At 43.9% G+C, this 20,221-nt stretch overlaps 1 protein-coding gene across 2 annotated transcripts; it reads left to right on the forward strand.

Annotated features, from left to right (window-relative positions):
- The first annotated feature begins 3,846 nt into the window (after positions 1 to 3,846).
- Positions 3,847 to 19,941, forward strand: GRPEL2 (GrpE like 2, mitochondrial). 2 transcript variants are annotated; one of them, XM_077327082.1, is made up of 4 exons: positions 3,847 to 4,077; positions 16,014 to 16,149; positions 16,967 to 17,048; positions 17,514 to 19,941. In XM_077327082.1, exons 1-4 carry the CDS (start codon positions 4,013 to 4,015, stop codon positions 17,864 to 17,866), a joined length of 636 nt encoding a protein of 211 aa, XP_077183197.1. In that variant the 5' UTR covers positions 3,847 to 4,012; the 3' UTR covers positions 17,867 to 19,941. The 2 variants fall into 2 exon arrangements, with proteins under 2 accessions (XP_077183197.1, XP_077183196.1); XM_077327081.1 differs by having other exon boundaries at positions 3,860 to 4,077; positions 15,993 to 16,149.
- The last annotated feature ends 280 nt before the right edge of the window (positions 19,942 to 20,221 follow it).

A 20,221-nucleotide genomic window follows, 5' to 3' on the forward strand; every position in this document is an offset into this window, starting at 1 on the left:
GCGGGATAGTAAATTGCACCTTTTTGCCCCTCCACACTGTTAAGCCGTCCCACTTTTTTCAGCCTCCACATCGCCTGTTTTCCCCTCCTCACTAATGGCTGGAAAAAGCAGAAGAGAGAACAACATGCTCTTTACTTGCCGCTCCTTGGCCTGTCAATCACTTGAGGCAACCAATCCCCTCTCAGTGGAGATTTGGGGGGGTCTTTAAAGTCCCTTCAAGCTCCAAATTTTTTATTTAAAAAATGGGAACTTACGCGTTGCAATGCATCAACATGGCAACATCGAGGTATTGCTTTGTTAAACCACACTATACAATTTCGTTTCTCCCTTTTCTGTTCACTGTTTTGTTGAGCATACATCCCCACTCATGACACCCCCCTCCCCATGCTACCTTTATAGGCCCACCAAGCAGCACACCTTTCAGCCATCTTCCTTTGTTTCTAGAGAGTGGCCATTTCGGGAGCATATTAAAAATGGAGAATCTCCTGGTTGCCATGCTGGTTCAGGTGGTATGCATCGTGCAATGACTTTTCGCCACCCTAGCTCAGATCAGAAAGGACACGGCTTTGTTCTATGGGAGGATGCTCCTGCTAAGGCACAAGTGAAACCCTCGCAGATCTATCTCCAGATTTGATGTGAATTGCCAGTCCATTAGAATTTTGCAAAGGTCTTAGAGAGCAGCAAGGTGAAGCAGATGTAGGGTCCAGACGTAGGTAAGACAAGAGAACCACCGACTGGTGAGAGAACTTGGTATTGGCCACCTGGAGTGACAGTGAATGGATCCTGAACTTCAGGATGTCCAGAGACACCCTCGCTGAGATAGTCTCCATGCTAAGAGGGAAGCTGCAGCACCAGGCAATCAACATGTGCCTGCCCATATCGGTGACCATGGCTATATGGTATCTGGCCAACACAACCTGCTTACAGACTCATCTCCCAACAAGAGAACAAAAGTATCTGTCAAATGGCTTAATCAAATAATATTAGAAATATAAGAATCTCTGTTATCTCTTTATTATAATTTCCACCTGGACTCAGCCAAAACGATGTCTAGTTGATTTTTCCGTTTTCAATTCAATATCTTTCATCAGTGGTACTAATGAGTCCTAAATCACAAAATAACCCTATTATAACATAATTTAACAAATAATAATTGAAAATGTACAAGAATGTCATACCTCCACAAAGTAGTATTAATAAATTCAAAGTGATCTCAATGTATTCTATCTGTAATCTAAGAGTAACTGTTAGAACAAATGTTAAAATGAAACTTACTAACTGAAAAAAGCCTATAAATTCATATCTTACCATCTTGTTTATCTTTCTTGAAGTATAATTAGGGCAAAAAATGCTCACATGGTATGGAGAGCCAAGGCTGTAAGCTCCTGGTCCCAGGAAACCCAACAGTCACTATTGAGGAAGTCCAGGTGCCAGCTCTGATTTACTGTTCTCAAGAGTCTATAATATATCCAACTGCTTTTTGTAGTACTCTTATTTGTTTACTGCCAGTTCCGGGGTGTTATGAACCGGGGTGTTATGAAAAGGTGAGATTTCCACCTTTTCATTTCTAAAATATTGTTCTCAAGTATCTGTAATGATTCCCTGGGATCTGTCCTGGGGCCTGTGTTGTTCAACATATTCATAAACGATTTGGACAAAGGAATAGAGGGGGTGCTTATTAAATTTGCAGAGGAAACTAAACTGGGAGGGGTAGCAAACATAGCCAAAGACAGAATCAGGATACAGGATGATCTTGTCAGTAGAATGCACAAAAAGGATCATACACTGAACTCAGCAGTGTGACTCAATGGCTAAAAAGGCAAATGGGATTTTAGGCTATATCAAAAGTAGGGTCCAGATTGCACAAGGTGATTGTACCACTTTACTCTGCTCTGGTTAGACCTTACTTAGAATATTGTGTTCAGTTTTGGGCACTACAATTGAAGAAGGATGTAGATAAACTGGAGCACGTCCAGAGGAGGGAATGAAAATGTTGAGGGGTTTGGAGACCAAGACATAGGAGGAAAGGTTGAGGGAGCTTGGTCTGCTTAGCCTGGAGAAAAAACGACTAAAATATTATATCATAGCCATCTTCAAGTACTTGAAGGGCTGTCACATAGAGCAGTGGTCCCCAACCTGCGGGCCGCGGCCCGGTGCCGGGCCGCGAAGGCCATGGCGCCGGGCCGCGGCTCCCTCTCCCCGCCCCCCCCCCGCAGTAAAAAACTTCCCAGGCCGCAAGCTTGCTGCCCGGGAAGCTTCTTACTGCGGCAGGGCGGGGAGAGGGAACCGGGGCCGGGCTGTGCCCGTGCGGGCGCAGCCCGATGCGGGGGCGCGGCCCGCGGGCACGGCCGATCTGATAAGTGGGTGGGCAGAAGGAACTGTTGGTGCTTGGCCTTTGTGGCTCTTTCTTGCATGCCCAGGAAAATAACAATCACAGCTTTGGGGTCAGGCCAGCCTGACTGGGATTCTGGGTTTTTATTGGGTGGGAGCACTGTCTGGGCATGGTGGATAGGCAGGTGGTTGTGAATTTCCTGACCACGAAGGCCCCTTCCAACTCTATGGGCCATTTCGCACGGCTTCAAAATAGCACAATGGTTGCTAATTGGAAACGCTACTAATTTGCCATAACCCACGACGTCGTAGACAATCTGCAACAATCCTGAAACCGACCCGCAAAAAGCGCTTCGTTGTAGCGCTTTCAGGGGAATCCAGAAAAGTGGATTCACCCTCCGGATAGCGATACACTCCTGCAACCAATCTGCAACAGTAGCGCTAAAGACCTGTGCGTTACCATTGTTGCTGGTTCTTCAAAGTCCCTCTCCCTGGCTCTCTCCTCCAAACTTCCGGCGAAGCGATCGCCATTTTTTTTTCTCCGAGCGAGCGGGGATAAACGCACCAGCGAGCCTCTTTCTGTTTAGAGGCTTCCCTGGCTTCAGTCCTTCACCTTTAGTCAATAAGCACAAACCACATAAAAGCCCGTTTGCTGAAATAAAGTCCCTTTATTTTTTACACATAAATTCAGCCGAAAATCAGGCCCGTGAGAGGGGGGGGATTTTTTTTTTATCACTCGAGGCAGCGTGCCAACGATCATACAATCAAACGACAGCTCACATTAGGCAGCTGGATGGGTCTCTCCGTAGCAACGAATCTACCTAGATTCGTTGCTATGGGTCTGTTTTTTTTTTTTTAAACCTTTCTTAAAGGGAAAGGGGCTGTTTGGGAGCATGCTAACGGCTGCCCATTGGCTGCTTGATGGCCAGGGGCGGGACGAGCTTGGCAATAGCGCTTCCTTTCTAGCGATTTCTGCCGAGACTGGAAGCCTGTGGGAAATGCTAAAAAACGCAACTGATTCCACTACAAAGGCAGGTATGCATAACGACGAATTCCACTATTTTAAATGGCGATTTTTCATTCCGCAAACAATTTGCAACAAAGATCCCCGTGCGGAAAGGCCCTATGATTCGATGATCCCAGTCATTTGCAGCGCTTTGTTTAATGCCCATTCTGGCCTGATTGGGGCCTTCTGTCCCCATTTTTAGCGCCAGGTTCCAGTTTCAAAGGCACTATTCTGAAGCTCGGCGCTTACATTACAACAGGCGGAATTACCCAGTCCAATTTTAAATCAGTCATTCCCTTCTGTAGCCCATCCTGCCGCTTGTTCTTTGCTAGAGATGCATGATCGAGAAACGGGGATTGCTTTGGCCGAATTTGGGGATGTGTCCCTTTTTCTGGGTTGGCGCCTGAACCGTCGATGGCTGAATGACAAGGCAATTTCTACCAAAGGCGCCCCGCCAAGAAAAAGAAGAATGCAAACCTTAAAGGTGCCAAATCTCAGCTAACGCCCGTCCCACTCCCACCAGACCAGGACTGTCGCAAATGCAAAAGGCGCCCAATCCGTGACAGAAGAAGGACGCGACGGCTGACGAGGGCGGGACAGCGCGGTGGCTGACGGGAGGTGTAGTCTCTATTTCTTATCTTCCAGTCGGTCCCCGACGGCGAGAACAGCAAAGCGATGGCAGCGGGCAGGTCTGCGAGGAGATGCATCCCCCCTTTGCTCCGACGGTTTCGCAGCGACAGGTGGGGGCCGTTCTCTTCCCCTCTCGCCCATACCTCCTGGGAAGGCTTCCTTCTCCCCCCCCCACCTTTTTGGGGTCTTCCCTCCCCTGGTTCTTTCCGTGGGGCCTCTTAGCGCCGCTGGTTCGGGGGGGGGGGGGGGCTGCGTGTGCCGTTTGTTCTCCCAAGCGGTAGCCTGGCCTGCGGAGGCTTCTCTTGGCCTGGGGAGGGTCGCCCAGAGCTGGCCGGGAGTTCTTCTCTCGCCTCCTCGTTCCCCCCATGTGGCTTCTTTTGCTCTGGAGTGGCAGGTGAGAGGCTGGCAGCCGGAGGCGCCTTTCTGACCGGACAGAAGTGCGCGCACACACGAACGCTTGCGCTTTGAATATAACTTTGTGGGTCTGCAAAGGTACCGCTGGGCTCTGACTTTGTCCTTCTGCTTCAGACCAACACGGCGACCCACCGGAGCCCACTTGATCAGTGGCCTCGAAGTGAAGAAGCTGCGGATAGGGTTGGGCTGTAGGAGAATTCTCTATAGTGTGTGCTCCCCCCCCCCACACACACACACACTTCCTTTCCTGTGCTGTAGTGACTGCAGAAACCTTGTAGTTCTAGCATCTGAGAAAATTCCAGCTACTAGGTGCCTGTGAGTAGGCTGGCATCTAGTTCACATCCCTGTATAGTAAAAATGTTGCATTAAGATCTGGGAAATCTGGGCTCACATTTCTACTCTGCTTTGGAAACTTGCTGGGTAATCTGAGACAAGTTGTTATTTTGCCTAGCCTATCTCCCAGGGCTGTTGTGTGGATAACATGGTGGAGGGGAGAATAAATATATAAATGATGATAAAAGAGTAGATGCACACCACTGGCCTTCAGCTGGTGGTGACTTGCCAGAATCTCTGGCACAGAATGGTTTATCCCACTAGCTGATTACTATCTGGTCTCCTTTTATCAAACCAGCAACTGAACCTGCCACTATCTCCCAGCAAACCATGCCCAGTTCCAAATGGCGTACATGTAAATTAAGATCAACTATTTTCAGAGTTTTCCCACTACAAACTGTCCAGTATTTTGCAGAGAAGGCAATCTTATGCTGTTTGTAATCCACATTTATTATTTTGGAGCAGAATGTAATGTACAAAGAGCCCTGCTGGACTGGGCCAGACCAGTGGCACATCTAGTTCAGCATCCTGTTTCACATGATGGCCAATCAGTCACCCAGGAGAGTGAGCAGGGTATACAGGCCAGGACACTGTTTCTCCTGGCACTGGTATTTGCAGAGAGACTGTGACTTCCAAATTTGGATGCTTCTGCAATTTGGGGTTTGTCTATTTGTTTAGAATATATATATATGCTGCTTCTCCAGACCTGAAAAAATCTTACAATTAAAACAATAAAGCAAAGAGCACTAAAAATGAATTATGCCAATATTCCCTCTGAGTGTGCAGGTTCCTTTTAGTCATTATGGCTAGTAACCACTGTTAAATCTATCCTCCAGGAATTTCTATAATTCTCTTTTAAAGCCATTTATCCACCAGCAGAGCCCAACTTTGAACAGTGAAAGCCTTAGATAAATCTTAAATGAGAGTATTTTCTTAGACTACTTCACTGAATTAATGTTAACCTCTTGTTTTTGAGGAAGACCAAGATATTCCAGCCATACGTGCAAACCTAAAAACTAGCATGTTAAGAAATCTTTCACCCACTGGGTTAATATTTGCTTGATTCCTTTGGTATCTGTTGCAGCCTTCTTTCAGATTGTATTCTGTTCACAGCTAATCATGACTTTCCAGGGAAAGTGTTCAGAAGTGATTTCATAAACCTTATCTCTGGTGTGGTCCTCAGCCACCCTTAGTACTTAAATATTCCATTGATTTCCTCTGGTATCTATGTTTTATTTGTCAGACCTCTATATTGGGGAAAATATTTGGTTAAATGTCAGTAATGGTGTAGTGGAGTATTGGACTCGAGAAACCTGTATCCCAGTCCTCACAGCAATAATGCTTGTTGAGATTCTCTTCAGATAGTAGAAATAATTTCCGTTTGCTGTAAACTCTAGCCTGGTTTATGTTCAGCAGGGCCTGTAAGACGGAGCTCTTCTGCCAGGTTTATGGTTCAGACCACGGTCTGAGAGGAAGATTTGGTGCCCCCCCAGCATTAAAGGCAGCAGTACTCTAGGGTCACCTATTGTTGTCAGGTTATGACTCCCTCGCACCACTCTCCTTATTGGATGTTTATGGGGAGGATGGATAGTTTATTTATACCGCCATGTTTTCTACTCATATGTTGTAATTTTTATGTCATGTTTTTAATGGGATCTTATTGGGGGGTTATTAATGGACTGTTGTAACCCACCACGAGCTGGTTCCGGGAGTGGCGGGGAAATAAAAATAATAGTCTTCCCCTTCCTCATGTGGGGATGAGACTAAAAGTTTATTGAACCAAAAACTAGTCCAGCTGCATTGTACTGTGACATCCAAATTTGGATACTTCTGCAGTTTGGTGTTTGCCTCCTTACTTAAGGTAAAGGTAAAGGTAAAGGTATCCCCTGTGCAAGCACTGAGCCATGTCTGACCCTTGGGGTGACGCCCTCTAGCGTTTACATGGCAGACTCAATACGGGGTGGTTTGCCAGTGCCTTCCCCAGTCATTACCGTTTACCCCCCAGCAAGCTGGGTACTCATTTTACCGACCTCGGAAGGATGGAAGGCTGAGTCAACCGTGAGCCGGCTGCTGGGATTGAACTCCCAGCCTCATGGGCAAAGCTTTCAGACGGCTGCCTTACCACTCTGCGCCACAAGATGCTCTTGCCTCCTTACTTTGAAAATGTTTATGCTGTTTCTCCAGACCCAAAGATATCTCACAACTAAAACAATAATACAAAGCAAAGGGCAGAAAAAACAAGTCATGCCAATAAAAATAAAATAATTAAATTGGACAGAACCAGTAAAAGCAAGCATATAACAGAGCACATAGAACAGGGCAGTCAAAAATATTAATAAAACAGTCCTCATGCTATGAAGTAAGCTCTAAAAATAAATTACCTTAGTTAAAAGCAGGGGGGAAGGTAAATATTTTGGCTTCTCTCCTAAAGGGAAGGGAAGTTTGTGCCAACCAAGCATCTGGGAGAAGGGCATTCCAAAGGCAAGGTTCCTCTACTAAAAAGGCCCTGTCTACAACTGCTATTATTTGCAGGCAGGGAAGAAGACAGTAGGGCTTGAACAGAGGATTTCGGTAGAAATGCTGGATGATGTGGGAGGAGATCTTAAACACCAACACTTGGTGCTTGGAATTAGAGGGGAGGCAGCCAATATCAATCAACTCAGGGCTAATAATGTGTTCTGGTTGCCAACTGAAATTTCTAAGTTGCTTTTAAAGGCTCTCCCATCTAGAATGCATTATACTAATCTAACATGGATGTGATCAAAGCATGTATCACTGTGACCAGATCACACTTTGCACTGAAGGGTTATAGAGACATATCAGCCACAGAGGAGACCTGAACCTCCATCTATAGCCTCTATAACCTGTAATCTGTGTGTTTTATTTCACAGGCCAAGTGCTTTGTAGGGTAAGGAAATGACCAGTCCTTTCCTGCAAAGTTCTGAATGAAGCTGTATGTGTTTTAATATGAGCTTTTGAGGATCTTTGGATTTATGTGATACTGCAGGCCACCGGTTGGACCTCTAGAATTCATGACTATATAAAGAAGCAATGTAGCATGAAAAACTTAGCATCAGCCACAGAACATGAGACAGATAGCTTTGAGGGTAGGAAGTTACCTTCTGTGGAATAAAATAAAATAATTCTTTATCTACCTATTAGTCTTTCAGATGAATTATCAAAAATAGTGAAAAAGGAAAGAGGCATAACCTATAAATCAATTGTTTCACATTTAAGGAAATGATCTCATAATTTACACATTAAACTTTATACTTCTCCCATGGTCCCATTGTTGTTTTTTTTAATGTAACCAGTGGTGGGTAAAGTTCTGCGAATGATACTATATACTATGTAGGTCATAGTAGTAAACACTGTAAGATTACTTTTGCCAATAACTGAGTTTTGATCGAAACACACTGTGGAGCTGCTATAAAAGGCTCTTGCTTGCAAAAGCTAAAGGACTCTTGGGTTGTAGATCAAGCCAGAAGACTCTGTACAGAACTTAAGGGGAAGAGCTAAAGGGCTCTTGGCCATCGGCATTTCGCTGGTGGACCAAGCCAAAGGATACAGTGAAGTGCAGGACTGTTTGAGAAGCATTTCAGATGGATCAAAGTGGCATGATGACTGAAGGACCTGAGACAGTGACATGTTCCATCTGCAGCATGATTTTCTTACCTCGGGGTGAAGGCTTTTACACATGCAGCAAATGTAAGTTAGTGGCTCTGCTGGAGAAGAAGTTCCAGGGATTAGAGGAATGCTTGAGTACATTGCTACATATAAAGGAGGATGAATAGTTCTTAGACAGAACTCATGAGCCATCTTGGTGTAGTGGTTAGGAGTGCGGACTTCTAATCTGGCGAGCCGGGTTTGAGTCTCTGCTCCTCCTCCAAATGCAACCAGCTGGGTGACCTTGCGCTTGCCACAGCACTGATAAAGCTATTCTGACCGAACAGTAATATCAGGGCTCTCTCAGCCTCACCCACCTCACAGGGTGTCTGTTGTGGGGAGAGGAAAGGGAAGGTGACTGTAAGCCACTTTGAGACTCCTTTGGGTAGACAAAAGCGGCATATAAGAACAACTCTTCTTCTACTACTACTTCTTGAGAGAGCAAGTGCAAGGGGAGGAAAGCTATCACAACAAACAAAGGATCACCTAAGACAGGAGGATAATGAATTGAAAGCTGTTACACATAGGAGTAGAAGAATAAGTAGAAGATCTGCCCTTTGAGACTTAGTAATCGGTTCCAGGATCTGGCTGAAGATGTTGATTCAGGTACGCAGGAGCAAGAGCTATTCCCACAAAACCCAGAAAACAATTCATAGGCTCCCAAAGGTGAGAGTTCTTTGTCTTCTGCTCCCAAGCCCCCATGAAGCCCAGAAAATAATTCACAGGCCTCCACAGATGAGAGTTCTAGGTCTTCGGCTCCCAAGCCCCCACGAAGTCAAGAAAACAATTCACAGGCCCCCGCAGGTGAGAGTTCAAGGTCTTCTGCTTCCAAAAGATCAAGGAAAAGGGTACTTGTAATTGGGGATTCCCTGTAGAGAGGCGTAGAGGCCCAAGTGTGCAGACCAGACTTGTGTCTCAAGAGATCTGCTGTCTACCTGGTGCACGCATCAGTGATGTCACAGAATGGCTGGACAGGCTCGTCAAGATCATTCCCCCTTCCTTCTCATTCATGTAGGAACAAATGATACTGCCCAGCAAGGCATGGAATGTATTAAGAAAGACTTTGTGGATCTGGGGGGTCATTTCGACCAAGGTGAAGCAGACTGAGGCAGCTTTGGTCGAGGCCGACTCAGTTCGAGGTGGCCTTGGCTGAAGCCAGAGTGGTCCAGATTGGGACCACTGCATACAACCCTACTCTACACTAATGCACACAGTATGGTAAATAAGCAGGAGGTACTAATAGAGGAAGGGGACTGTGACCTAATAGGAACCACGGAAAGTTGGTGGGATAATACTTACATTTGGAATACTAGAATTGAGAGGTACAATCTATTCAAAAGGGACAGACAAGTAAAGAAGGGGGGAGGTGTGGCAATATATGTTAAGAATCTTTATACTTGTGAAGAAATACAGGTACCTGAGCATGAAAGTTCAGTTGAGTGTTTTGGGGTAAATATAAAAGGAGTAGGAAAGGAGAATGGTATTATTGTGGGGGTCTGCTATAGATCACCAAGCCAGTCAGGGACTTGGATGAGATACTCCTAGACTAGATTACAAAATTCTCAAAGAGGGGGAAACAGTGGACATGGGTGACTTCACTTACCCAGATATCTGTTGGAAGACCAACTCTGCTAAAAATACAAACTCCGTTAATTGCTTGATTTGTCTTGCCGGCAGCTTCATTTCCCAGAAAGTAGAGACCAGGGGGTCTGGTATTTTAGACTTGATTCTCATCAATAGGAAAAAACTGGTAGGTGAGGTGGAACTAGTGGGCACGCTTGGTAGTAGTGACCATGTGGTTTTGTAATTCACAATTGTGGGAAAGAGAAAACCTTTACATAGTTTTGCCTTAATAGGAAAAATATTGTTTCATAAAACGTCAAAGCGGATACATATGATATCTCAATTAACTTAAATAACTGGAGCATAGTTTTTTTTCTAATTTGGGCTGCTCTATATATTGTGACTGAGTTTTTAGCACAGTGTGTTTCATCTGTCTAAGGCACTCGAGCCAGCTTACAACAATAAAAGCATACTGTAAAACCAACTATCACAACTGTTTCAGGAATCGTACAGTAGAAATTATCCCAGCCTGTTTATGTGGGAAGTCCAATCTGGAAGGGAGAAAACCCAGCTGTGTGGGGGTGTGGCCACCTCCCAGTTGCATAATAGATCTATCTAAGTTCATGGCTGAGGATTAGGGCCCTTAATAGTAGCTGTGGGCTGACAAAGAAGGCCACTATAGCTCTGTCAGGAGGAAGTCTCATGGGGTGACCTGGAATGTCCCAGCAGAGGAGCCCGATGGCCTGCTGGTGTTTGTCATCCTTGCAATTGTCACATCATTCATAACTTGTAATTAAAAAATGGCAATATTGTGAACCTCTCCCCATTTCGGTATAATCAGTACCTTATACAGCTGATTCTCTTAGCACTCTCTTTTTAGGAGCAAAAGGAGGCATTTACTGTACTTAGAGGGCAAACTGACAACCTTTGGACCTGAAAAGCTATGAGTCATACACAGTCTTGGGAGTATGCTCTGTATGGTGAACTCCAAAGTGCTGAAATCAGTTCAGCTCATGGGAGAATCTGAGATTGCTTCATCCTCATATTTGTAGTAACAGGCTGATATTCTAAGGATTTTACTTCTTTATACAGGGGTTACTTGGTGGTCAAAAGGTTGAGAAAGGCTGCTGGGGAAGATAAATATCTGTATGTTGCATTGTTCAGAATGAGTTATCAGTCAAGAACTCTTGAAAGATCTCTTCTGTGTACCCACTACGATAATACAGGTTCAGAACTAGGCTTTGGCACTGACTGGAAAGAAATCTGCTTCACATAGGCAGATCTCTGACATAAGCTCATTCAGTCCCATGTGCCTTCTTGTGCGCACAGCAACATTAGGACATGTACCAAATGTGAACTGCAAATGCTTTATTGTTTCTCAGTGTAAACAAATGACAACTTAATGTACTTGAACATTAAACTAAATATATCCTGGTGGATTATTTTTACAGGCCATCATGAGCTTTTGCAAAGTACATCTGCAGTTGCTATTTCTGAGTGATTTATCAGCCACTTGGAGGCATGAGAGGCTGTGGCTCAGTATCTGCAGAAGGTCCCGGGTTCACTTCATGGCATCTCCAGTTTAATGATCTGGCAGCAGGTGACATGGAAGACCTTTGCTTGGAGAGCCATTGCCAATCTGAGTAGACAAAACTGTGATGGACCAATGGCCTGATTCATTATAAGGCAGCTTTGCCTGTGTCCATATAGGGATTCAAGTTTTCAGCTGTGCCGTAAGTCAGCTAAAGTTATAGGTGCAGATAACTGTTAGGAGGTCTGAAATAATTTGTTTCTGTGCAGAGTGCACAGGCCAGGTCTTTCTCCTTCTCCAGAAAGAAAGCCTTTCCTCTCTTCATATCCAAGTCATTCTTGGCGGTTTAGTAGAGCAGGGGAGATAGATTCCCCTTTGTATATGTGGAATAGGTAATCTTTGTCCAAGGACTGGTGAAAGATGGAAGCAAATTAGGTGCCCATCTGTCAGGGAAGCTAGGGAGGATGCATTCATTTGCAGCCTTCAGTTGTCCCTGTCACCAAGTCAGTTAATTGGAAAAACATGATGCTTGCAAGCTATAAACTAGAAAAATAATTGCAATATAATAATGTTTTATCTCTTAATGATGCATTACATTCTTCCACAAAGTGCTTCAGTTAATGGGGACTAGATTTGGGGTAACACCCCCCTCCCCGAAAGCAGTGTGTTTTAAGTTTTATTTTGTTAAAATGGATTGAAACACATTCAGGCTGATGTGTCAGACGTTGCCTTTTCAATCACAGCTGATGTGCTAAACATTTAATGTAAAGATTGATGTGAAGATGTGGTCTGAGACTGGGGGGAGTATTTGGATTCTTATAGATATTGAGAGTCACTTCATAGGTTTCTGAAATGCTTGGTTATAAAAGGTGTATGAACAAGACAGCTGATTGAAGAATTGGGAGGAAATCTGCCTTGGTGCTAGTTTTAGGGCCATTACACACCCAATAAGTATAATGGAATAATCACCTTATGCAGATGTCTTTTTCTTTTCTTTTTTTGGCATTTTGCACAATGTCGCCAACATCCAGTATCCAAGCAGCAAACCGGTAGCTACATCCTCCATTTTAAAGCTCTCGCTGGGGAATTGCATAAAGTGGCTTTCCCCAACTAAAAATCGCAAGCTAGAGGAAAACAACCAGCAAGCCACAAACTAAGGACGTGTGTGGAGCCAAAGTAGCGCTATCTCTGCCTCCAGCTCCTGTCCTCACACTTGCCTCCCTCTCCCTTCTCCTGGGGACATTTTTTTATAAAACTGCCTGGTGCAATGAATAGGCATTAAATCGTGCAGGCAAAGCAAACCCCCCCCCCCCAGTTAAAACACAAAACATGCCTCTCTAAAGCCCCCCCCCCCCCAAATCGGGAACAAGATTAATTTTTAAAAAATTCAAGGCTCATGATTCCATAAGGGGTGGCAGTATAAAAAACACGATGCATCTATGAATAGATAGATAGGCATTTCAATGGAGAAGTTTTACTTTAAAAAAAATTAGCTGCCCTCGCGGGCCCTTTAAAACATGAAGAAAGGTGATTGGCTGCCTGGCTTGATTGACAGGCAGAAGAGAGTCACATGCAAAGCACGTTGCTCTCTTCTACCATTTCAGGCAGGCATGTGGAGTGCTAAGAAGTGCAAGAAGGCAGCAGACGAAAGCGAGAGAGCCAGAAGAACATTTCGAAAGAGTCCTTAAAGAGGCCTTGGATGGAGAGCTCAGCAGATAACTTTCCAGTCTGTAGAAAACCTTGATTTAGCAGAAGCCAACTTCTGTAAAAATTTATTAGAAAGCAAATTTTGTATCTTGTATTATCCTTTCAACAGAGAATGTGAGTCCTGCCACAAAAGAGCTTGCAGTTATTGAATGGTTAATTTCTCTTTTTAAAAGAGCCTTCCATTACTGAATTGAGGCTTTATTTCAGCTTAACATAAACTGTTTTAATTGCAGGGCTTACTGTACATTACTCAGTTATCCTTACTACTGTCTTGCAAGGCATGCCAATATAATTCATGCTGACTAGAAAAAGATCACCACTACAGTTCAGGAAGTCTTTGCCAAGCCTACCTCTCTTGATACTGTTGACTGATCTGATAGGACCTTTGTTATGTGCACAGGAGAGAGTTCTTAAACTTTGTGAGAGTTCTTGAACTTTGAATTTTGATGTGTATTAGAAAGTTATCTTAGAAATAGACCCATTCTCCCTCTGGGTCAGGAGGACAGCTTGGTGGGTGTTTCTCATCTCTCTTTGAGGGAGGCAAGTTAGACTGAACTCCCTGTCTTCCATTCGGAAATGCCCCCTTTTAGCCAGTCTTCTTCCTGCCTCGAGAGGGAGTGTATCGTGACTAGGCATCTTGCACTATTGATGTCGGGAACACCGCGACTTACATGCAAAAACCTCCTCACCTCAGACAGAGCCGCAGTCTTTTGGGGCCATATATTAGAAACCGCAGACCATACTCAGGAAAAGAGAAGGAAGACGGCGAAAGGGAAGGAAAAGAGGAGCACCGACAGACCGGTAGAGCCTGGCTCAACCTGAGAGCAGAGTGGACGACGCGGGAAGAGCAAACCCGGAAAGGCTGGGGGGAGGTTCTCGAAGACTCGGGAGGTGGGAGGAGGGATATTTAATTGGGACGGTAAGCGTCTGGGAGGAGGCGGGGTTCAGCATAGTGAGGAAACTGTTCTGAACCCGGGAGTCACGAATGAAGGGAATTCGGCAAGACTCTGTTCTGAGACGCTGCCTGTCTTAAGAAATATCGTTCCTGACTTTGTCTTCAGATCCCAACATGGTGGCGGAGAAGGAGCAAGCAACAACCCCCACGAACCCTGTTAATTGAGAAAACTTTTTTCTTGCCTTTATTACCTATTTTCATCTTTTTGCCCCGTCTGTCTACCTATCCACCTCTTTTATTCTTTATCTCCTCTTTCTTGCCTCTCCCTTTGGGTGTGTTGGATCGGTAGCAGGAGAGAGCACTTGCAGCGACCGCGTGCGTGCCCCCTAAGCGGCAGCAGCCATTTTTAGCGAGAGAGAGTGCATTTGAAATGGTGGCAGAGTGATGGGACATTCCTCAGAAGAGGAATGCAGCGCAGAGCCTGTTTGTGCTAGACCGGCTCAGAGAGAGGAAAAGGAGGTGACTCAGCAGCTACGGTGAGGGGCCAGATCCCAGCATCAGCCCTACACCTCCTAAGAGGAGATCCGGAGCGGAGGCTTCTATTCCTACAGAACCTCCCGCCAGAGACCATCAGGAGTCTTGTAACATTAATTTGCCTCCAGAATTTTTTGGGGTTATGCAAAATACTGTTCAGGCCAAGATTGCCCATTTTTCCAAGCAACTGATGCCCACAGACACCAGAGCCTCCTGTTCTCAATCCCGCTCTTCCTCCCCTGAGTCTCGGGCCCCTGGGAGGAGTCAAGACCGTAGAAAATCTCTCATGCAAGGTCCAGATGACCTACCTAGGCTGATTGTAAGAGACCCCATTGCTCCAAGAATCAATCAGACTCTTCTGAGGAGGAATTGGATGTTAGAGAGAGGGAAGAGGGAAAATTTATAACAGATGAGAAAGAGGTAGCAAACCGAAAGATTTTTTAATACTGAGGATTTGCAATTCCTTCAAAATCTATACTGGCAGCAGTTGAATTGCATGCGATACATTCATATTCTTACATGTATCTAAAGCTTGGGCAGGGGCACAAACTGAAGGGCAAGATCAAAAGAGCCTTTGGCTTTAGGACATGCTCACAGCCTGGATCTGTAATTCAACCTTGTCACTCAGGACTAGCCTGGGATCTCTTTCTTGTCTTTTATTTAATTACTAGGAATAAAGCCCATTTTAAAGGTGAATAAAATGGGCGCTAGGGCAGGCGGGAGAAGGTGGCGCAGCCCCCCCCCCCCACCAGCAGGTCTCCGGAGCCCTCTCCCGGCCTCTGGAGTTAATCAAGTTAAGTAACTTAATAAATGCATCTACTCCATTTATTTTTCATTTTTAAAAGTATACAAATAAATTTTCTTAAAGAAATCTATGCAATGATTATGATTAATTAATTGCTCTAGTGAAACCAAGCCTAAGAATATCAGAGTATAAGTGCAGGACAAATTGAATGTCAAAATAAAAAAAGTTGTTGGTTGTAGTGCTCTGTACTGTTATATTATATAACTTTAAATAATAAAGTTCACATGCAATTATATACTTTATGCATAAAGTTCACATGTAATAAGTGATGCTTTTTAAAAATTGCATCCAGTTCCTCCGGCAGGTGTCCAGAGCCGCTCCAGCGGCCAGGAGAAGGCGGCGCAGCCCCCCCCCCCCCCGGCAGCTCTCAGGAGGCTTCTCCCGGCCGGTGGAGCGGCCTGGCTGTGTCTTCACGGGGCTCCCCATTGGCTGCTTGGAGCGAGATGGACACTCGGAGGGGAGACTCCAAGTAGTAAAAAAAGGGTACAAAAACCAGCTCTTCTTCTAAAACAGATTTGTTACTTAGTCTCACAGTTCTGACTGCTGTTTATGTCTTTCCACCTCTGTGACATTTCAGAGATTTACTCTTTGCCTTCAGCACTGCTGCGCAGCAGAGGAGCACAGGAGATGACTGTGGCCCAGAAGATCCCCGAGATGAACCTAGGCATCTCCTAGACGAGAACACTTCAGAACACAAAACTGTCAAATTAGAAGAACAAGTCCGTGACCTAACAGTAAGTGCCCTGCTCAGACACTCTTTCAACCAAGAAACACAGCATTATTTAACTGCCCAATTGTCTTTAGATCCTTGAGGTCAGCATGCTGGTTTTCAGAGCCCAGCCCCATCTCTGATCTTTCTTTTGCTGATGCTGTTACTCTCGCGGTCTGTGCAGGCCATTTAAAGCTGGGCTGGGGGACCTACAGTGCTCCTGAGCTGCTCCTTCCTGCCATAGGAAAAGTAGTGCCCTATGGAATACCATTTGCTACTGTCCCTCTTGTCCTGCACAAGAACATGCCTGCAGCTGGGATAGCCTGGCAGGCAAGGAAAAAGAGCTGGTCTAATCAGATTGGTATAGTTATCCCAGAAACTATGTTGGGGTGGACCTCTTAAACACACGGACAGTAGCTGCTAGAGACTGACTATGTTTCTGTGTAGTCGTCAGGCAGTATAAGGAAGGGCAATGACAGCAGCTTGGGAGAAGTGTGGCTTCCACAGTTCTGCAGAAATGTTTCCTTGCTCTGTTCCAAAGCATGATTTCTTTACACTAGATTATCCAGTCACTTCAGCAACAAGAAAGCAGTTAAAATATCTCTATTAATTGATGAAGTTTAGAGATGCCTTGGCCAAAGCAACAGCTAAAGAATGCAGTCTCCACTCCTACTTATCTGAAGGTGCTGCATTAAAAGCACTCATTGTTCTGATGTTTCAAGTAACCTTGTTTCTGTTTGCTGAGCATTCTGGTAAAAAAAGGAGATCTTGCCTGAGTGGATTATAGGTGTACCTGAAATGTACCCTGAGCCTAATGTCTTTGCCTCTTGCTGTGTTTGCAGGTACGATACCAGAAAGCCCTGACAGATTCTGAAAATGTCAGACGGAGGACGCAGAAGTTTGTAGAAGATGCTAAACTGTTTGGTAAGTTGCGTCACGATACTGCTGCAAAAATGTTGGCAGTACTGTCTGCCTAAGCACTATTGAAGCAAAAGTTTCTCATCATTAGGCCCCATTTCTCCATTTCCCTCTTATTGATTTTTAAATGCTTTTTGATTCATCCAAATAAGTTTACATAGTTTAGTAGTTGTGGTTCTGGGACAGCCTTAAACATCTTGGTTTTCAAAATGTGTCCTATTCATATGTGAGCATTATTGATAAAATAATCTGTGCTTAGAATTTATAGCCTCGCTTACCTCACAGGGTGCCTATTGTAGGTAGAGGAAGGGAAGGGGATTGGGAGTCACTTTGAAACTCCTTTAGGTAGTAAAAAGCAGGGTACAATAACAGTTCTTCTATTGTAAGGTCATATAAAATAGATTATAAAAAGTAATCCTCTTCTTTCTTAGTTTTTGTTGTCCTGAGCTTTGTTTACTTGTGTGTCTGCAGGAATCCAGAGTTTTTGTAAAGATCTGGTAGAGGTAGCAGATATCCTGGAGAAGACTACTGAGAACACCATAGAAGGAAAACACAATGACCCAGATTCAGCTCTGAAGAAGATTTGTGAAGGCCTGTCCCTTATAGAGTCCAAGCTACAAAGCATATTCATTAAACATGGCCTGCAAAAAATGAACCCTATTGGTGGCAAATATGACCCCTATGATCATAAAATTGTATGTCATGTGCCAGCAGAGGGAATGAAGCCAGGCACTGTGGCATTGGTGACTCTGGATGGCTATAAACTCCATGGCCGCACTATCAGACATGCACAAGTTGGTGTGGCAGTAGAAACGCAAGAATGAAGTTGGCATGCCCATTAGAACTCACAACTGTAATGAACTGAATTCTGTCCATGTAACTATTGCTGCTATGGTGTCTCTTTATTATTTATTAAAGCCACATTTATGTTACCATGTGGGCTTCTCAGGACATGTGCAGTTGCTCCCAAGATGTACAGTTATTTAATGGTATTTTTTCTGTAACATAAATACTTTCCAGTTGTTTCTCAGAAGTAAGTAGTTTGGTGATCTTTACTGTTTATGTTGTTTGGAACATTTCTAGGCTGCTTTCCCTTTGATAGAATTCCCTGGGCAGCTTATGAATAACAATTATATAAAATACATTCACCTATTAAAAACCAAAACACTCTCACCTTCAGGGCTCTATTATGTTTTGCAGTGGGTTGAACGGGAAGACAAATGCCTAGAATTCCAGTATGTGATCTTGAAGCTTAGAATTGCTGTGTTTAAATGATTTCTACTTTCCCTGAAACTGCTTGAACCTCTGCTTTCCCGCATGTAAACTAGGAATTTACACCTACCTTGCAGAAATGCTGCAACCTAACACTTGCAAAGGGTTCTGAGGAATCAAACCTGAGTGCTTTTTTAGTATGATGGGATTTATGGTATCCAACAGAAGGCTTCCTCTACATTGCACAAATTGTTCAAATGACTGGAGGCCTTTCTCACTTTACTTGATTGTTTCATCCTATGATATTTTGGAGTGTGAATAAGTTCCTTACCTGCACAATTAAAAGTTGATTGACCAGATGTTGGGGGTGCTGGGAGGGTGGGTTCAATGCTCAGAGTGTAAATTTTAGAGTAGACTTCCCTGAGCTCAATTCCAGGCAACCTTCAGGAAAGGGATTTTAGGTTATACTGCTGAGATGTTAGCCATTACCTCTCAGAGTAGTCTGTGCTGAGCTAGCTGGAATGATAGTTTTACTCAGTAGACCAAAACCTCCTGGGTGTCCATTAAAGGTCCAAACTCAAAAGTCTTCCTCAGTGAATAGTTTACTACAGTTTTGAAACACAATTTGACTTGTCAATGCTGGAAGAAAATGAGGAACCTTGAATGGCAAATAGGATGTCTTTTGTTTTATTTGAGCCTTGAAGTAAATCTGAAATTTTTCCAGTCTTTATTGAGTCCACTTGATTAGGTAGAAAATCTATACTTCATCTTTTTTTTTCATTGATTTTTTTTAATTTTCTGAATAAATACCTGAAATGTTCTTGAGCTAATTTCAGTAAAGTAGTAGGGAAATATTACTTAGAGTTCTGAGAGTCAACAGAGAATAAGAGCTGGATTCATGTAACTAGCCAAAACTGAGGCCAAACTTAATCAATTTGACCATAAGATGGCTAGTTCATGGCTTGGTCAGTTTGTATGTAATTGGTAAAGAAAATGTGATTATCTTATTTCAGCCTGATGCATTCTCCAGACACTTAAATACTATGTAGTTTAGACCTGAAAAGAAATCCTGTATTTCAAAGATGACATAGACCCATTGCATGCTTTTCTGAATTCTATGTAAAATTACAACTTATTGGGGAGAGGTTATTTCAAATGAATGTCCATCAATATTATGCAGACTTGTGAGAACCTGATGGAAGATTGCAGTCCCTTTGCTGTACATGTCTATAGGTACCTGAAACTACAAAAGTGAAAGATCTGGCCTTACTGGCATTTCTTTTTAATCATGTCACCACATTGCAGACATGGTAGTATTTAATACAGAGGTTGTCGGGAAAGCAGTAGAGCCTTATATTAGTTTGGTTATTATTTGGTTCTCAGGCATGTGAATTTGAATTGAATTCATACCCATGGAATGACTGCAGTATCAAAATGGATATAATGCTTTGGTTCTGATAGTTTGGACCTTACAGAGAATTTCTAAAGACGAAAGGGATTTCTGCCTGCAGTGTTACTTACTTCCCATTGTAGCCTAAAATGCCCCTTAAAATGATAAGTATAATGGGGGAGTCAGAGGCCTAGTGAGAGTGGGGAACTGATGATGAAATAACATCTGTGGAAATCTTCCACTGGATCCAACCCGATGTGAATTATCTTCAAAGCAATAAAAGAGATTCTATCAGAACACCTCTGACGTCTAATTCACATATATTTTATTTGGAACGTTTCATGATTTCTTGTTTATTGAGCACAGGATGTTTTGATGTCCTTTTTGCCAAGGTACATGAAAAATTAGTCTTCCAAAGTTCTTTCATTTAAGGAGTTGGTTAGCCTCTTGTGTATATGATATCTATTTGTATTCTTTGTAAGTGTTGTTATTTGTAACTCAGAAGTGGTTATTGGGTGGGGAATTGACATGGTACCCATGTGGTCTAGACTGAGCATAGCTGAGTCTTCAGAACACC

The sequence above is a fragment of the Paroedura picta genome, chromosome 3 (assembly GCF_049243985.1).
Source record: "Paroedura picta isolate Pp20150507F chromosome 3, Ppicta_v3.0, whole genome shotgun sequence".
Lineage (NCBI taxonomy): Eukaryota > Metazoa > Chordata > Lepidosauria > Squamata > Gekkonidae > Paroedura > Paroedura picta.

Excerpts from the sequence above, each read along its gene's own strand:
- GRPEL2 (XM_077327081.1), top strand. The coding sequence starts at position 4,013 with ATGGCAGCGGGCAGGTCTGCGAGGAGATGCATCCCCCCTTTGCTCCGA. Across the intron at positions 16,150-16,966 it reads AACAAGTCCGTGACCTAACA|GTACGATACCAGAAAGCCCT; the intron begins GTAAGTGCCCTG and ends CTGTGTTTGCAG. Across the intron at positions 17,049-17,513 it reads AGAAGATGCTAAACTGTTTG|GAATCCAGAGTTTTTGTAAA; the intron begins GTAAGTTGCGTC and ends GTGTGTCTGCAG.